The sequence below is a fragment of the Pipistrellus hanaki genome, assembly GCF_964339955.1.
Source record: "Pipistrellus hanaki genome assembly, chromosome: 18".
In the NCBI taxonomy this organism is placed as follows: domain Eukaryota; kingdom Metazoa; phylum Chordata; class Mammalia; order Chiroptera; family Vespertilionidae; genus Pipistrellus; species Pipistrellus hanaki.
In genome coordinates this window covers 12343298-12360817 of record NC_140520.1, presented here as the reverse complement: position 1 = coordinate 12360817, position 17520 = coordinate 12343298, and the positions used below count along the sequence as shown (strand labels likewise).

At 53.4% G+C, this 17520-nt stretch overlaps 2 protein-coding genes across 5 annotated transcripts; both read left to right on the top strand.

The window, feature by feature from the left end:
* Nucleotides 1-2024: 2024 nt before the first annotated feature.
* S100A14 (S100 calcium binding protein A14) lies at nt 2025-4130 on the top strand. Its single transcript, XM_084865120.1, has 4 exons — nt 2025-2138; nt 2475-2582; nt 3060-3206; nt 3392-4130. The coding sequence occupies exons 2-4, from the start codon at nt 2553-2555 to the stop codon at nt 3527-3529; spliced, it is 315 nt and encodes a 104-aa protein (XP_084721246.1). The 5' UTR covers nt 2025-2138; nt 2475-2552; the 3' UTR covers nt 3530-4130.
* Nucleotides 4131-4948: 818 nt separating this feature from the next.
* On the top strand, nt 4949-11750 carry S100A16 (S100 calcium binding protein A16). 4 transcript variants are annotated; one of them, XM_084866663.1, is made up of 3 exons: nt 4949-5257; nt 10332-10507; nt 11044-11750. In XM_084866663.1, the coding sequence occupies exons 2-3, from the start codon at nt 10355-10357 to the stop codon at nt 11200-11202; spliced, it is 312 nt and encodes a 103-aa protein (XP_084722789.1). In that variant the 5' UTR covers nt 4949-5257; nt 10332-10354; the 3' UTR covers nt 11203-11750. The 4 variants fall into 4 exon arrangements, with proteins under 4 accessions (XP_084722789.1, XP_084722790.1, XP_084722791.1 ...); XM_084866664.1 differs by having other exon boundaries at nt 5063-5177; XM_084866665.1 differs by lacking the exon at nt 4949-5257 and adding an exon at nt 7205-7254.
* The last annotated feature ends 5770 nt before the right edge of the window (nt 11751-17520 follow it).

The window sequence follows — 17520 nt, the reverse complement described above, 5'->3', positions numbered from 1 at the left end:
ATTTTTAGTGGCGTTCATAAGCTAAGGCAGGAATTTCTATAGGTGCAGTAAACTAACATCACGATGCGAATTCTAAGGAATGTGTTCAATTGTCCGTCTGCTTTCTTGTTATCTTTGCAAATAGTTGCTTGGGATACAGGGCTGTTAGGCCCAGTCCAAAGGTTATTTTGCCCAGTTTTAAAAGGTTTGAAGAGTAAGATAAACACGGCAGTTCCTCTGGAACAGCACCCTGAACTCTATAAAAAAAAAAAAAAAAAAAAAAAAAGGGTTTTACAGGTTCAGAGAGAGGAAGGGAGAGGGAGAGACAGAAACATCTATCCACTGCCTCCTGCACACCTCCTTCTGGGTATGGAGCCTGAAATCCATCCGACACGCGTCCTGACCCGGAATCGGACCAGCAACCTCCTGGTGCATGGGACGGTGTTCAACCGACTGAGCTATACCGGCCAGGCACCCTGGACTCCATTTTAAAGTCGTTCCATTTATATTATATTATATTATATTATATTATATTATATTATATTATATTATATTATTTATTTATTTTTAAATATATTTTATTGATTTTTTTACAGAAAGGAAGAGAGAGGGATAGAAAGTTAGAAACATCGATGAGAGAGAATCACTGATCAGCAGCATCCGCACACCCCCCGCCAAGGTACATGCCCTTGACCAGAATCGAACCCGGGACCCTTCAGTCCGCAGGCTGACACTCTATCCACGGAGCCAAACCGATTTCGGCTGTATTATTTTTTTTAACAGGAGGTTTGCTCTGATCTCAGAATTTAGGAAAGGAGCCCAGGAGCTCCTTGCCCTGACCCCCTGCCCTTCTCCCTTTCTCCTCCCCAAAGGTGAGGACAGCCTTTGGGGTCGGGCTGAGTCCTGGATCTGCTCCCTGGGATGCATCCTCAGGACTGGATTGTGTGTGTGTGTGTGTGTATGTGTGTGTGTGTGTGTGTGTGTGTGTGTGTGGTTGCTGTGTGTGTGTGTGTGGTTGCTGTGGATTGTGTGTGTGTGTGTGTGTGTGTGTGTGTGTGTGGTTGCTGAGGATTGTGTGTGTGTATGTGTGTGTGTGTGGTTGCTGTGGATTGTGTGTGTGTGTGTGTGTGTGTGTGTGTGTGGCTGCTGAGGAGCCGCTGAGGTAGGAAAGGCATGAGGGAGTGAGGGAGGAGCAGGCGGCCCAACCAGTTTGGAGAGGTCGTTAGCTGCCAGGTAACTCATCTGGCCTTGCACATGTGCACACTGGTAGAGGGGAGCTGAAGGGAAGTCAGGACAGCACCGAGGCTGCCCCTATCTGGCTCCTCCTTCCCATCCAGTCCTCATTCATCTCTCTGCCACCAGGACGGAGGAAGCTGGGGTCTGGGACCTGGCCAGTTTGATCCAAACCGGCCCTCGTGTGTGTGTGACATCAAAGTACAGAGAGGTCCCTGAAGACCTTTCAGCCCACGTGTCCCTCATTCCCTCTGTGCTGCCAGCCCTGCTTTCCTCAGCCTCCATTTCTGGTTATTAGCTCAGGGCCCCTTCACCTCCCTGCCCTCCAGCCCCTCCAGGTCTTTCCTCCCAAGCTCGACCCTATAGTGCAGGGGTCCTCAAACTTTTTAAAGTGGGGGCCAGATCACGGTCCCTCAGAGAGCTGGAGGGCCGGACTATATGAACTACTAATTCCTACTGTAACACCTCGGCTGCGCTCACTGCCCAAAAAACCTGGCGGGCCGGATCAGACTCCTCTGCGGGCCGCATGTGGCCCGCGGGCCGTAGTTTGAAGACCCCTGCTATAGTGTTTCCAAGCCCTCCCCCTCTCCTTTCCCCACCTCTCTTCCCCTATCTTTTCCCCGGAACCCTGCCTCCTGGTCTGGGGCCAGGGGCAAGCAGACCCAGCCCCCTGTGGCTCCCTCTTCCTGGCAGAGACGGGGGCGGGCTCTGGAGCTCTGGCCAATGGAGGGTGGAGCCCACACAGCTGGCTCATAGCCCTGGCAGCTGCAATCGCAGGGGTGGCTTAGGGATGAGGCCCAGCCCCCTGCCTCGCTTCCCTCCCCTCCATCTCCCCTCCCTTCTCCCTGCCTCCCCTCCCTTCCCCCAGGTATAAGAGCTGAGCTCAGGTTAGCTGGCTCATCCGGTCCTGTCTGAGGTGTCAGCAGGTAAGGAGACGCAGGGAATTTTCACCCAAAATGGGCTGCCCCCTGTCCAGAGGACATGCTTAGACTATTCTACCCTGATTTGCCAGGGAAGGGGCTGGGGGCCAGGCCCTGGAGGCTGGTATGTGCCTGGAACAGAAGTGGGTGGTTGGAGGAAGAGGAAGGAGTACAGCTAAGATGAGGTCCAAGGGATTCTCTCTAAATGGGGTGGCCTGGGAGTTGTCCTGCAGCCTGGGTGGGGGTGGGGCCTTGTGACCCCCTAGATGAGGCCAGAATATCTGGGGTGGAGCCTGCGGGGGTAGTTGAAAAATGCTGGGATTTCCCTTCACCTCCACGTAGATCATGAGCCATCGGCTCCTCCGGGGCAGGCTGTAGACCACACAACTCTCAACCCAAGGACCAAGCACACCAGGCACCATGGGACAGTGTCGGTCAGCCAATGCCGAGGTGGGCCCATTCATTCCTGGCCTGTCTTTCTGCTCCCACACTCCTCTCCTTTACCCTGAGGGTCTGGGTTCCCCTGCTGACTTCTGCACTCTCGCCTTGACCTTGGTCCACCCTCCAGACCCCTGGCTCTGAGACCCGAACCCCCTTTCCGGTGCCCACGCAGGGTGATGCAGTGGGAGGCCTCCCAGGACGAGGATGCCTGGGCCACGTGCTGAGACCTGCCTTGCGGGGGAAGGGGGGGGGGAAGGAGGGAGGGGAGGGCCTGTGGGTGGTGGTGGGGAAGCCTTGTCCAACCTGTGGCTCAGGGCAGCGGCCAGTGGGGGTGAGGAGGGCTGGATGTCGGGCTGTGGAGTGGGTGGGACCTGGGTGCCTTCCAGTGTCTTCTGCCCTGTTGGCCTGGCTAGGCTCCCAGGGAAAGCAGGGTGTCATAGGGTGGGGTGGGGCCTCCCTGACGTGGGTGATGTCCCTCACCCTCAGGATGCCCAGGAATTCAGTGACGTGGAGAGGGCCATCGAGACCCTCATCAAGAACTTCCACCAGTACTCGGTGGAGGGCGGGAAGGAGACGCTGACACCCTCCGAGCTACAGAACCTGGTGACCCAGCAGCTGCCTCACCTGATGCCGGTACTGAGGGGGGTGACCCCACCCCAGGCAGGACACTGACCTCCCCAGGCGAATGCCCCACGGCCCCACCACCCAGCCACAGCCCTGGCACTAGGCTCAAGTCTTGCTTCGGCCCCTGGGCAGGGTGGGGTAGGAAGATGGGAAGGCGCTTGCTTGCTGAGCTGTCGTGTCTTTCCTCTCCCCAGAACAACTGCGGGCTGGAAGACAGAATCGCCAACCTGGGCAGCTGCAACAACTCTAAACTGGAGTTTGGAAGCTTCTGGGAGCTGATTGGAGAAGCGGCCAAGAGCGTGAAGCTGGAGAAGCCGGTCCGGGGGAGCTGAGAGCCTTCCCCGGGGATTCTTGGGGGCGGGGGATGCTGGGGAAAGGGGACCTTAGAGACTGTGGGCCTGGAAATAAAACTCTCTTGACTGGCACCCCACTGTCCCCCGCCTGCACCTGTCTCACCTCTGCAAGGTTCAGGTTCCTAGCGGCCCCTCCTGGGGTCCCTGCCCTTCCTCCCTGGGACTCCGTGGAGCTAAAAGGTCCAGGAATCCCCACCAGAGGGCGGTTCAGGGGGGCGGGCTGGGGCCAGGGAGGATGTGCAGGGGTGAGGATGGTGTCAGAGCCGCGCCATTTGGTAGTGGGTGCTGGGCAGAGAGAGCTGGACTTGGGGAACTGATTTGAAAGGGATTGGGAATAGGGCTGGATATTTGGTATTAAAAAAGGTCTCCGAGAACGAGCGGTCTGTCCGATGCTTTATCTTCCTGCCTACAGCGCTGCCTCCAACCTCCTCCTGAAACTGTCCTTGGATGAGGGCAGGGGAAGTGGGAGAGCCGTGGGGAGGGGGAAACAGGCTAAGGAGGGTGTGACCTTGGGGAGTGAGAACCAGCTGGGTGGTTGGGCATTTAAAGAATGATGGTTGTTTTGTATCGTTTGATTAATAAAAAAAGAAGAAAAATAAAAAGAAAAAAGTGAAAGATGTGTCTTGTGTCTGCATGCCTTCCTCCAGGGACCCTGGGTCCATGGGTGAAAGGTGGTTGGGTGAATGGCAGAGCCATCAGGTGGCACATGGATTTTTGGGCTGAGGATGGTGCCAGGCCCTAAAGGTGGGAGACCTGGTCCTCTGGGAGGGCCGAGCACCTCTTTCCCAGGGGCTGGCACTCTGACAGGAGAGGGTATGAACCGGGGTGATGAGCGAGGCAAATTCGGAGCTGATGGCCTCCATGCGAATCTCTGGGAATGTGGGCCTGCGCTCAGTATCCGTCTCCTCCTCTGTACAATGGGGGCATTGCCAGTCCGTCCCCCAGAGGATTGTTAGGATAATCTGAGGCATCATGCAAAGCACTTAGCAGAGAGCCTGGCCCAGCAAGAGCCCGGGAGCTGTCAGAGTGGGTGAATGCGTCCCCTCACGGGGCTGTGGAACTGGCCGTGGGTTCCGTGGGGAACGGCTAGAGGGTGTTTCCAGAGGAATCTCCTGCTACACGAGAGCAGTCCCAGGGATGGGGGTCAGGAGGGCTCCAGGTGGCCTGACCTGGGGGTGGTAGCCCAGGTGCCTGCCTTCCGACCTGAGCGCACACATCAGGCATCCTTCCTCCTGACATCCCAAGGACAGGGCAGTGTCTGTGGCCAGCCCTGCGGGCCCGGAATGCAGACGGAGCACGTCTGTTGGGAGCCCCTGAAACGGAGCTCCCTGTGACCTCGGTGAGAAGGGCAGGTGATGACGGTCCTTCCCTTCCTCTCTCCACCAGGTAGGCTCTGTCAGGCGGGGCTGGGAGGGTGGGGCTGACGGAATGCCAGCTCCCACCGCTCCTCCTGGGGTGGGGTGGAGGGGTGTTAAAAAAGGTGTGTATCCCTTTAACGAGGGCCCAACCCCAGGGCCAAGTCAAGAGGGAGCTCAGTGACTACCTCCCCACCGAGCCAGCTCAGCCGGGCCGGGAAGGAGGGAGTGGGACACATTCTGGGAGCGCGGCGGGGAGGAGTCCTGGCGGGGTAAGTGAGGGTTGCTGCTTGGCGGTGCCAGAGCCCAGGCCCCAGAGCCTTGCTGGAGAGGAGTTGCACCGAGGAGGCAGGTGAGCACCCCGGGCCGGTCCTGGGAGGCCGGGGACTTTCGGAGCGGCCCCCACGGGCTTGTGAGGCCCGGAGAGGGGGCTGGAAAGGGGCCTGCGGAGGGAGGGCCCTGCCAGAGACGGGGCTGGGAGGTTTCGTTAATGGTTAATTTCCCCAAAATGCTTGTTTGCGAATGGAGCATTCTGGTGAGATTAGGGGCTGGAGAGGCCTTCGGAGGAGCGGGTGGGGCGGTGAGACCCCCTCCCCAGCCCAGCAGCGGCCCGGGCTCCTCTCCAGCGGCCGGGCCACCGGGAAGGGTGTTTGGGAGCTTTGCCCGCAGCAGCTGCTCCGATCCTTTCCTAACAGAAAAAGGGCAAACGCGTGCAGGTGGGGTTTGGGGGTGGTCAGACCCTCGCTCCAGGCCCCCCTGGCCTCCGGGAGCCGTGTTCTGGGAGAGGTGATGGGGTCCAGGGAGCCTGAGAACCTGAAGGAGGAGATAGGTGGCTTCGCTTCACCTTGGGACTCAGGAAGGTCCCCGGATGGACGCAGGCCCCATTGTGCTCTCGGAGCCCTTCCTGGGGAGGGCAGATGGGACGGAGGAACCTGGGTGACATCCCGGGGGCGCCTGGGAGCTCTGGGCCAGGGGCCAGGAGTCTGGGCAGCTTCTCCTCCACCTCAGGACCAAGGCAGGCCCCGGCTTGACTGGCTTTGTCTGGTGGAGCCACCTGCACTGTGGGAGCATTCGCCTGTCCAGCCCTGTCCGGGCAGGGAGGGGGGTGGGGGTGAGGGCATGAGCTCTGGGGGGAGGGTGCTGATGAGGGGGCTCAGCCTTTCCCTAGCCAGCTTACTCACCCAGAAAAGAATTTAGAGGAGCAAGCTTCTCCTTCCAGCTACATTCTCTAAAATCACAAGTGAGTGGAAGGTAGCTAGGTTACCCACGTAGAGGGGGTCAGGAATGTCGGAGTTCCTCCCTCTGTGTGTCCATGTGTGTGAATGAGATGCAGTGAGTCCTGGGAGGGCGAGGCAGGGGCACTTGGGTGAGAGAGTAGCCTCTGGAATTGGGAACAGACCACGAGAAGGCAGAGCAGAGAATGGGGCCAAGGAGGCTGACGAGATTAGCTTGGAACAGCCTTGCAAATAGAGCAAAGCATCGCCAGCCCACTTCGGATTGCACCTTCCCTGTATATTGATGTGAATTAAGGAAGTGCATGAACAAATGAGTGAATAAATGAATGAATGAGTCAATGAATGGACAAGCAAATGAATGGTGAATGAATAAAAGAGTGAACAAATTTGAGGTAGATGGAAGGGGTCCGGGGCATGCCAAATTTAGGCTTGAGAGTGGGCTAGGCTCTAGGGAGGATGGTAACTGGGAGAGAGAGGAGTCCAGGTGCCAGTGGTGGTCAAGGGGGTCTCTAGCGGAGATAACCTCTGGCCAGAGACAGTGGTCTGCGCCCTCAGTTCTTGCCTTGATTGTAGGCATGAATTCAAACAAGAGACAACTTGATGGCAGCAAAGGCAGGAGAGGATTTATTTGTAGGAAAGAAATACACTTAGATTGGACCTGAATGGGCAACTCAGCTGGATGAAACCCAACTAAGAGCCCTACGTGGGCAGCTCAGCTGGCTGAGACCAAATACCCGTATTCGGGAGGTTAGAGGATTCATACCTCTAGGCTGGAATGACCCTAGGCGCGGAGCAAGTCATTCCCTCCCTCGTGTGTCCAAAGAAATGTATCTTTAAGCTACGAGGCTCCTTCACCCAGGACCTAGGGGTTATGCCATCGCTTAGAGTTAGGCCCTACCTTGGAGGGATCTTTCCTTCTCACTTAAGGACCCTGTATCTCCGTGGTCTGTTTTCAGTTTGTCATGTCTCACCCTTATTTCCCCCGGGCCCCAGCTGCCTCTCCCAGCCTCTCCCAGCCTCTCCCAGCTCACATCTTTCTCTCCGCTTACTCTAACACAGGGATATAGCCCAACATTTGGGAACAATTTAAGTCTCAAGAAGCTGGGAGGGGGAGGTGAGTTTTGAAGAGTACCGTGGATGTCCGGGGCTCCAGATAGAAGGGGATCAGAGAGTGGAAGAGATGGGGGATGGTTAGGAGGCACCCGGAGGGGTGGGGCCCGGAACCTGGGGGTGGAAGGGTGGGGCTGGAGTGGCTGAGACACATGGCATGGTGTCAGGGCAATTTATGCTTTTGGAGAAGTCGTCATCCTGCTGGGCTGAGGGGAGTGGGGGTGGGGATGGGGGCTTCTGGTTGCTCAACCATGAAATCAGTCAAGGAGAAGACAATGAGAGCGTGGTGGGAGGGTTGAGGGTCCCAGGTGAGGGGGGTCCTTTGGAGAACCAGTGGCCTCCCCATTCCCACTTTTTGGGAAGGCTCTCATGGACATGGCTACCTCCCCCGGATGCTCAGGCCAGGATCTACCTGTAGCAAAGTCAATACAGGACCTACCTTCCGACAGAACAACATGTGGCCTGCCCTCACTGCCCCAATCCTGTGCCTGGGACCATCCAGCCTCCTGGGTGAGAGGATGGGGCAGGCCGGGAGGAGCAGGTGGCTGTGACATGGGTGTAGTGGCAGAGCCTGTCTCCCAGCCCCCAGGGGAGGGAGGAAGGGCGGAAGAGGGTGGAGACACCTGACTATCCCACTCTGACATTCTTCCTTCAGAAAGGCACTTATCCAGATGTATCTCCAGAGGTGGCCATTTGGCTTAAAAGAAGGGGAAGGTGTGGATGGGTGATTAGCAGACTATGGTGAGGTCTGGGAACTGAAATCCAGAGCTCTCTGAGGTGATCGCACACCTGACAGCAGGTGGCTGATTGTCAACCAGGTGCTCACCAGGATCCTGCCTACCTGGCTGCCAGAGCCCATAGGGACATAGGTGTCAAGGACGGGCAGGAGGTTCCTCTAGTCAGAGAACCAAGACTCCAAGAGGACAGGTGGTGGGAGGGGTGGGCAGGCTTTGGGGAAAGGGGAAAAGACATGCCATCCCCTAACTTGGATTTCTTTCCATTTCCTCTTCCTATTTCCCACAAAATTCCTCACTCAGGGAACAAGGTCTAGGATGGTTAAGGGTGGGGTATTCTCTGAACTCTCTTGCCACTCGCAAAGCTTGGTTGGGAGTACGCTTGGCACAGTCCCTGCTGCAGTGCTGGCTCCATTCTTCCTCCTTTTGGTCACAGACCAGGGGAGGTAAGGGAGGGATTTCAGTCAGAGATGCCCCAGCCTGACCTCTCTCAACCTTCCTTCCTTCCTTCCTGCATCCTGGTCCAGCCTCATTCCACCTTCCAAAAAAGCTTTGCAAAAACCAACAGGCATTAGAAGAGAGGTCAGGGGCCTTTGTACACCTGGTATCAGGGCTGAAAGGAAGCAGGGCATTTATAGAACATCTTCCTTGAACAAAGCACTGGGCTGAGCAATGCAGGCCGGAAGAAATGCAGAGATTAAAAAGCTTTAAGCCCTAGCTGGTGTGGCTCAGTTGGTTGGGTGTAGTCCAACGGAAAGGTTGCTGGTTCGGTTCCGGGTCAGGGCACATGCCTGGTCTTTCAGGCTTGATCTCTCCTTGGGGCTGGGCGGGGTGGGGTTGTGGGGGGAGGGAAGGTAGGGAAGGGAGGATGGTAAGGGAGGAGGCAGCTGATAGATGTCTGGCTCTCACATCAATGTTTCAATGTTTTTCTCTCTCCCTCTCCCTTCCTCTTAAGGAATCAATAAAATATATATATTTTAAAATAATAAAGCAGTGAGGTTTTCTATCCAGGATTTTAAAAAAATGGCCCGAAAGCCTCGTCCTTCTGTGTAGTTCAGAATACACAATGGCAGGGTGTCAGAAACACTCTCCTTGCTTCCAGGAACGTCTGGCGACTGGGGAGATTCTAAGACCCAGGAAAAGGCTGGAGCCGTACCAGTGAGTGGGCCCAGGCCAGTGCCAACTGAGAGTGTATGGGAGCCAGGGGAGGAGGGCATGGAGGGCAGGGGTCAGGGCAGGCTTCCCGTGGGAGGTGCAGTCCAGCAGGCTTTAGCTAGGCAGAGAGGGCAGGGCGGTGGGCACAGAGGAAGACGACCTTGGAGAGCAGGTGGGAGGGGCAGGGACTTGAACTGTGGATGCCCAGGCCCTTCCCTCACCAGGATCTGACGGGCAGGGCGGCTGCAGCTCCTTCTTGGGCTTAGAGGCGTGCGTGGAGGCTCATTGCCCGGGTTCACTTGGGGGGGCACTGGGTATGGGCGGCGACTCAGAGCAGACCCGCCTGTCCCTTCATATCCTGTTATTCAGAAAGCTGTATCCGCTGGGAATGTGAGTGTCTTTTGTCCTGGGGTGAGGAGGTGACTGTGTGGCCGCTAGCTGGCCGGCTGGCTGGCCAGCTGCAGCTCAGTCTCCAGCTGGGGCAGACCCGGCCTGGCGCCTCTTTAGGTAATTGGGTGAAGGGTCCTTGGGTCCCGTTGCGAGTTTTGGGGTGGGTACGAGGGAGGCTAGGCCAGTGGGGTGTGGCTGGGAGTCTGCAGAATGTCTGACTCAATGAATCCGGACATTGTCCTTTTCCAGCAGCGGCCATGGCCTGGGAGTCTGGGCTCGCTCTCCTGGCGCCTGGCCGCATGAGTTGCAGAGGGCCTCGGTCCTTGCCTCTGCGACGTTGCCTGAGGCTGGGGTCTCAGCCAATCTTGGTGTCTGGGGAGGGGACTATGGTTCCTGCCCGGCCATCTGGGCTCATCCTCCCAGTTCCTAGCTGTGTTTGCCCCCCCCCCCCCCCCCCCCCCCGGGGCAGAGGACCTGAGTGAGACAGGTGTGCAGACGGTGGAGGGGATGGGCACTTACTCTCTTCCCACGGGAGCCTCTTGCTCTCCCTGGGACTCTGACAAGCCCAGTGCCCGGGGCTGGGGAAGGGCTGGGAGAACCTGTTGAGGCAGTTGAGCTGGGGAACACCTGGATTAGAAGAACCACATAGTCCTCATTCCAGGGCTACCCCTCTGGGCCGCCCTCTCCCTGCCTCCTTCTGGAGGACCTGCCAGCTAGGAGGACCCAGGGCCCAGGGTGTGTGCGAAGGAGGAGGTTTGGCCTGTGGGGGTCTCTTCTCACCTGTGATCCTCATGGTGCCCAGGCCCCTCGAGGAGTGAGGCAGTGATGGCGGACTGCTACACAGAGCTGGAGAAGGCGGTTGTCGTTCTGGTGGAAAACTTCTACAAATACGTGTCCAAGTACAGCCTGGTCAAGAACAAGATCAGTAAGAGCAGCTTCCGAAAAATGCTTCAGCACGAGCTCAACCACATGCTGACGGTAAGGCCCCCACCCAAGGGCTCTGTCTCTCCCAGGTCCCCCACCCCGCCCCAAGCCCTGAGTTTCCCAGTGCAGCCCTGTTCTTTCAGAGTTACCCCACAAACCAGGGTTTTGACCCTGCCCAGGCCTCTGTCCTCTTAAAAAAAAAAAAAAAAAAAAAAAAAAAATATATATATATATATATATATATATATATATATATATATATATATATATATATATATAATTGATTTTTTACAGAGAGGAAGAGAGGGATAGAGAGTTAGAAACATCGATGAGAGAGAATCATCAATCAGCTGCCTTTTACACCCCCCCCCCCAATGGGGATGTGCCCGCAACCAAGGTACATGCCCTTGACCGGAATCGAACCTGGGACCTTTCAGTCCGCAGGCCGACGCTCTATCCACTGAGCCAAATCGGTTTCGGCAGCCTCTGTCCTCTTGGGGTAACCAGGCCTGAGCCAGATCCTGGGCCTCTGCCTAGGGGGTTCTGTGGGACTGCCACTCTCAGCATTGCTGACCCAGGTTCCTCCCTAGGACACGGGGAACCGAAAGGCTGCCGACAAACTCATCCAGAACCTGGACGCCAACCACGACGGACGCATCAGCTTTGACGAGTACTGGACCTTGATAGGAGGCATCACCAGCCCCATCGCCAACCTCATCCGCGAGCAGGAGCAGCAGAACAGCAGTTAAAGAACCCCCACCGTCCCCTCATGGCGCTGCCCCCATGCCCGGCCCCTCATGCTCTTCCCAGCCTCCTGCCCACCCGGGCCCTGCCCTCACCTCTCCCTCTAGACCTTCTGTTGATCATTGCTGAACAGGGGGAGGGGGTGATGTCAGGGCCTCTTTGTGAGCATCTCAGTCTGGGGGTGCCTACCTCAGGGTCTCAGTCCCTGGAGCCAGCAGACGCTGGGCATCCAGGCCCTCAGTGCTGTTTGGGTAACCCAAGCGTTTCCTCAGTCCCCCTACCCTGCCAACATCTGATGTTCCTGCCTAATTCTGAGTCTCTCGTGACCCCTGGATGTCAGCTCGCTGCTCCAGGTCTTCCTGCTCCTGGCATAAGCACCAGAGACATCTCCCCTTCCCCTCAGCCCCGCAGCTGGGAAAGGACTTTCAGGTACGGCCCTCCAGTTAGCTGCCTCTGGGTCTGGGAAGAGATAAGCAGGGTGGAGCCTTCTCCCTCCTCCTCAGCCCCTGAAGCATGGCAATAAAGGCTGGATTTGAAATTTGTCTCCCCCTCACCCAGTCCCTCTGTGAAGCTCATTAAAACCCTTCTACACACGTCCTGGCCAGCGATTCCTGGTCAAGGGCACGTACCTGGGTTGCAGGTGCCATCCCTGGCCCTGGGCAGGGCGTGTGCAGGAGGCAACCAATCGCTGTGTCTCTCTCTCTCTCTCATGGATGTTTATCTCTCTCCCTCTCTCTTTCCCTTCTCCCTCCTTTCTCCCCCTACCTCCTCCTTTCTACTTTCTCTGAAAATCAATGGAAAAAATGTCCTTGGGTGAGGATTAACAACAACAACAAAACACACACACACACACACACACACACACACCAAACACCTTTCCACTCTTTGGAACCTTAGAAAGAAGTAGAGGTCCTGGATCCCAGCAGGTGCTGTCAGCCCTGGACCAGCAGACCTCCTTTCAGCTCCATGAAGGTTCAAAGGCCGCGTGTCACCAACTGAGGCCCTCCTAGCCCTGACTCAGACCATGTGTCTCATCTGGACCTTATTGCAGTTCTGAGAGAGGGGGGCCATGACCCTTTGCACTGGGGACCTGAATGCTTATCAACAGATGATTTATTTATTAAAAACAAATATATATAAATTGATTTCAGAGATGAAGAGAGAGAGAGAGATTGAAACATCAATGATGAGAAAGAATCATTGATTAGCTGCCTCCTGCACTCCCCCAGATAGAGCCCATAACCCAGGCATGTGCTCTGACCAGGAATCAAACCCTGATTCATAGGTTGATGCTCAACTACCGAGCCACGACAGCTGGGTGAATATTAACATATTTAAATGGATAATGCAGAGCATTACACCATTGTGATGTTTAGATTTCATCAAACACAAATTTAAAAGGCTTGTTTTATTTAAAAAGCAACAATATTTAAAGCATTCCAGGATTTATACACTCTGCAACGATTTAAACTTGTGACAAAAAATTCTTAGCTGTCAACTTAAAATATATGTCAGTACATAATCCCTGCTTCCGCCCCCCCCCCCCCCCCCCCCCCCCCCCCCCGCCGCCTTCCTTCAGGAAGCACAGAGCAAACCCCATGAAGACAGACTATTGCTTTAGAGAGCAATAGGGTCATTGGGGATATAGGGTGGGCTACCTGGGGAAGCTTTGGGGGCGGGATAAACTGAGCTAGAATGGACGCCAGAGGTGGGAAGATCCAATAGGGGAGAGAAAGGAGTCTTGGGGAATTGGACAGAATAGTCAGGAGCCAAGGCCTTGGTGCGGAGGAGATAGGTTCTCAAAGCCAAGGTGTGAGGGATGCCATGTGAAATACCAGAGGCTCCTCCTGTTCCAATCCTCCCCATTGAATGTCTTAGAAGAGCGTGGTGGTGGTGGTGGTGGGGTGTCGGGTGGGCCAACCCCAGCCCTGTCCCTCAGGATCCAGCTCCTGCTTCCCTGAGAGAAGCGTTGGTGCTCCCGTCAGTGCTCCGGTGCATGTCTGGAGTTCAGCACGTCCATCCTTCCAAGGCTTTAGAACAGCTGGCAGGAAATGAGAAGGCGCGTGACCCCAGCTAGAGGCCTGTTTCTAGAGGAGTTGAGCTCAAACCCAGAGTGCTGAGGAGGACGCTGACTGTTAGTGGAGGTCAGAGACTCTTAACAGCCGCCAGCGCGTGGGCTTCAGGGCCTAGAGCCAGACCGGCCCCAGAGGGACAGACGCCGTCGCTGCAGAACCAGGCGCTCGGCCGGAGGCCTCCCTGGGGAGAGGCAGGGCCAGAGAAGGGCGGGCCTTCCTCTCTTACCCACAAGCTCAGGGACCAGACAGGCTGAGCTGAATCATGTGGCTACACCTCGTTGCAAGAAAGGCTGGGGAGCATGGCCTTTATTTGAATTTAAAAGGAAGTTTGTTTTTACACTATCCGGTGTCCTTTTTGCTATGAGATATAAGGGGAGAAAAGGTAAGGGGGCAGCTAGCAGCCTTTACTACAAATGATATTTTACACCGGCCACAAAACGTAAGTTGGGCAGTATTGCCCCCTTTTTTGACTTCTGGAAATATGTATAAGATTATACATATGCATGCCCTTCCTGCCCCTTGATTTGGTAAACTTACCCATGAAGACCACCTGGCTCTGTTTTATTTTTAATTGAAAAAATATATTTTATTAATTTTTTTACATAGAGGAAGGGATAGGGATAGAGAGTTAGAAACATCGATGAGAGAGAAACATCGATCAGCTGCCTCCTGCACCCCCCCCCCCTCCACCCGCCACTGGGGATGTGCCCGCAACCACAGTACATGCCCTTGACCAGAATCGAACCCGGTCAGGGCTATTTTTAATTTTTTATATCTTCTTTTGTGTAGATTTATACTACTGATCAGTTTTTCTTTTTTACTGATAAAAATTGTATGAGTTAGCAGCATTTATAATGTCAACAGAACAGCTGCAACTTTTTTTTTTTTTTTTGTAATTAGAGTGGTATACAGTTTAGAGAACAATTGTTTCCTAAAAGCTGCATCAGAGACAACAGAAGACGAATAAACTACCATCCCCGCATGTAACTACAATAATTTGTGCTGTGTACCAACAAGAACCCGCTTTAAACTTCCGTGTCAATTTTCAACCCCATGCTGTACCAGGCAAGGTTAGTGGCTATTGGAAATACCACCAGGACAGGACTATCCAGACACACATCTGGGCAGGCCCTCACAATGTGGCTCAGTTGGTTGGAGCTTTGTCCTGTGCATGGAAGGGTTGTGGGTTCAATTCCCAGTCAGGGCACATAGCTAGGTCTAGGTTTGATTCCCCATTAGAAGCAGCTGATAGATGTTTTTCTCCCTTCCTCTCTCTCTAAAATAAATAAAAACACATATTCTCAGTGAGGATTATAAAACAAAAAACCATTAAAAAAAGACATTCGACCCCCAACCGGTTTGGCTCAGTGGATAGATCATTGGCCTGCGGACACAGGGTCCCAGGTTCGATTCCAGTCAAGGGCATGTACCTTGGTTGCGGGCACATCTCCAGTAGGGGGTGTGCAGGAGGCAGCTGATCAATGTTTCTAACTCTCCCTTCCTCTCTGTAAAAAATCAATAAAATATATTTTAAAAAAGACATTCAGTAGTGTGTTCACTACACACACAGAAAAAGACACTGTATAGTTTAAAAACAAATCTTTAAAAAAAAATCCTATATAATAAAAGGCTAATCGTAAATTGTCCCCTCGACCTGGAGTTCAACTGGAAGTTTGACCAGGGGTGGAGCCAGCCAACTGCCAGCGGCCCCTCCCCTTAGCCCCCCAGCTCCCAATGGCCCTGATCAGGGCGGGCCTGCTGGACCTGACCCATGCATGAATTCATGCTCTGGGCCTCTAGTCAAAAAACAAGACAAATAAATCTTACACAGCCTTTCATTTCAGGTTTTTTTTCTTTAAAAGGAATGAGTTGTGCACAGGGTAGGTAAATGCTTTATAGACAAGAAAAAAAAGTTGCCTAGAACCAACATATCATCATCATCATCTTCATCTTCATCTTCATCTTCATCTTCCTTCCGTTGTAGGATAGTCTGAAGTTAGAAAAGTTCCAGGACACCGAAGAATAGGGAAACTAAGACAGATGGTTAAACAGCAGTTTACAGCCACATAGTAAATCCTATCTTCCCTAAACCAAGGTACACTTAAGAGTAAATGCTTTGCATTTCTCCTCCCCAACCAGAGGGTAAACAGCTCAGGAAGATAGATAACAGAAATCCGATTAGTGCCATTTGCCAACCACACCCATGGAGTTAAGAGACTCAATCTCGTTTTGGTACATCCTCATAAAGCCGATGAACATTTTATTGATCCTCCCCTAAATGCTAAGCCTTTAAAAACCCTGAAACCGAAGTTTCTGGTGGACTCTCTTCCCCCCCCCCCCCCCCCCGCCCCCAACCAGGAGCATGCCTGTGTCATTTCCTTTCCCTTCTCCTTCCCCCACAGACACATCTCTCTTTTTTTTTTTTTAATTTTTAATATATTTGTATTGATTTTTTACAGAGAGGAAGAGAGAGGGATAGAGTTAGAAACATCGATGAGAGAGAATCATCGATCAACTGCCTCCTGCACACCCCCTACTGGGGATGTGCCTGCAACCAACGTACATGCCCTTGACAGGAATTGAACCTGGGATTTTTCAGTCTGCAAGCCGATGCTCTATCCACTGAGCAAAACCAGTTTTGGCCAGACACATCTCTTAAACTTCAAGGGACCCCATGAGATTTGCAGCCAAGGGAGCAATAGGCAGTGGCAGCCCATCCGGGGCTCCATCCCTGAACCTTTTCTCTGATTTCCCGGTGAGCCAGAGCGGCCCACCCTGCTGCTGCTCCAATGCCCTTCCTTGTTTCACTGTCTTACGTGTGTTTTTGCTGCGGTCAATACATTCTCGCTTTCTTTTCTACACTTTGTCTCGATTGAAATTTTTCCTTTAAGAAGACAAGAACCAAGGTGTCACGGTCCTGCTGGTAATACGCCTGCCCTCATCCCCTTCACCTTTCACGTCTTCCTTCTTTTTTCTGCCTTTTTCAGGCTTGATGACTCTTTTCTTCTTCTTCTTCTTCTTCTTCTTCTTCTTCTTCTTCTTCTTCTTCTTCTTTTTATTTTTTAAAAAATATATTTTATTGATTTTTAACAGAGAGGAAGGGAGAGAGATAGAGCTAGAAATGTTGATGAGAGAGAAACATCGGCCAGCTGCCTCTTGCACACCCCCTATTGGGGATGTGCCCGCAACCAATGTACATGCTCTTGACCGGAATTGAACCTGGGACTTCAGTCCACAGACCGACGCTCTTCCACTGAGCCAAACCGGCTTCGGCTCTTCTTTTTTTTAAACATCCCTCATTTCTCCCAGATTCTTTGCAATATTACCAATGGATAGGCTAGGAAGCTCTCCTTTGATTTTTGGGGTGATACTCAGAGCAAAACACTTGAAAAAGGTAGGAGGCCTCTTGGATGCATTATGATTCTTGAGCTGCTTCTTCTTCTTCTTCTTCTTCTTCTTCTTCTTCTTCTTCTTCTTCTTGGTGCCCTTGCCCAGGAATCGAACCCAGTACCCTTCAGTCCACAGGCTAACGCTCTATCCACTGAGCCACACCGTCTAGGGCTCAAGTTTTTTTTTTTTTTTTGCTTTCCCTTTAGGAGGGATGTAAGTCTTCATTTCTCTTTCATCGCGTGCCTTGTCAAAGTTTGCCATTTTCTTCAAATGTCCCTTTCACTTTAGCAGATATGGTCTCCCACCTCTCTGAGCACTTCTTAGGAAACTCTGAGAAGCTGACTGAAGCACCTGCGTATTTCTCTTTGAGCTCCTCCCAGCAAGTTTGCACAGAGAAAGCATATGATGGCATTTTTGCTTCTGCTTCTTAGTGTGAATGACAAGCTCAGGGGAGGTCTGCGCAGCGGCGTTACAAACTCAGAGATGGAAAAGAACCACACAGCATGGTCTGAAATGAAAACTTTCTAACTAAAAGCAGTTCATAGCGGGTAGTCATGCCTCTTAGGGCAACATTTTTCCCTAACAAAGATCAGTCTTCACCTTAACTGGGCCTGTGTACTGTCTTTTGCATGTATTATAACATATCTGATTAATCCCACCCCCACCCTCCTTCAGAGCATAGCCACCCCACTGGAGTGGAGATCACAAATCCTGTCATGGTTATTGTTACCATGGTAACTGTTGACTGTTAACTATCCTGTACCCACTATGTAAAAGTATGTGTCTCTATTCATTTTACTTTCTGTCCAATCCCTGAAATGTCCCCATTTTGCTTTCTCCTGCCTCCCTAAGCTATCA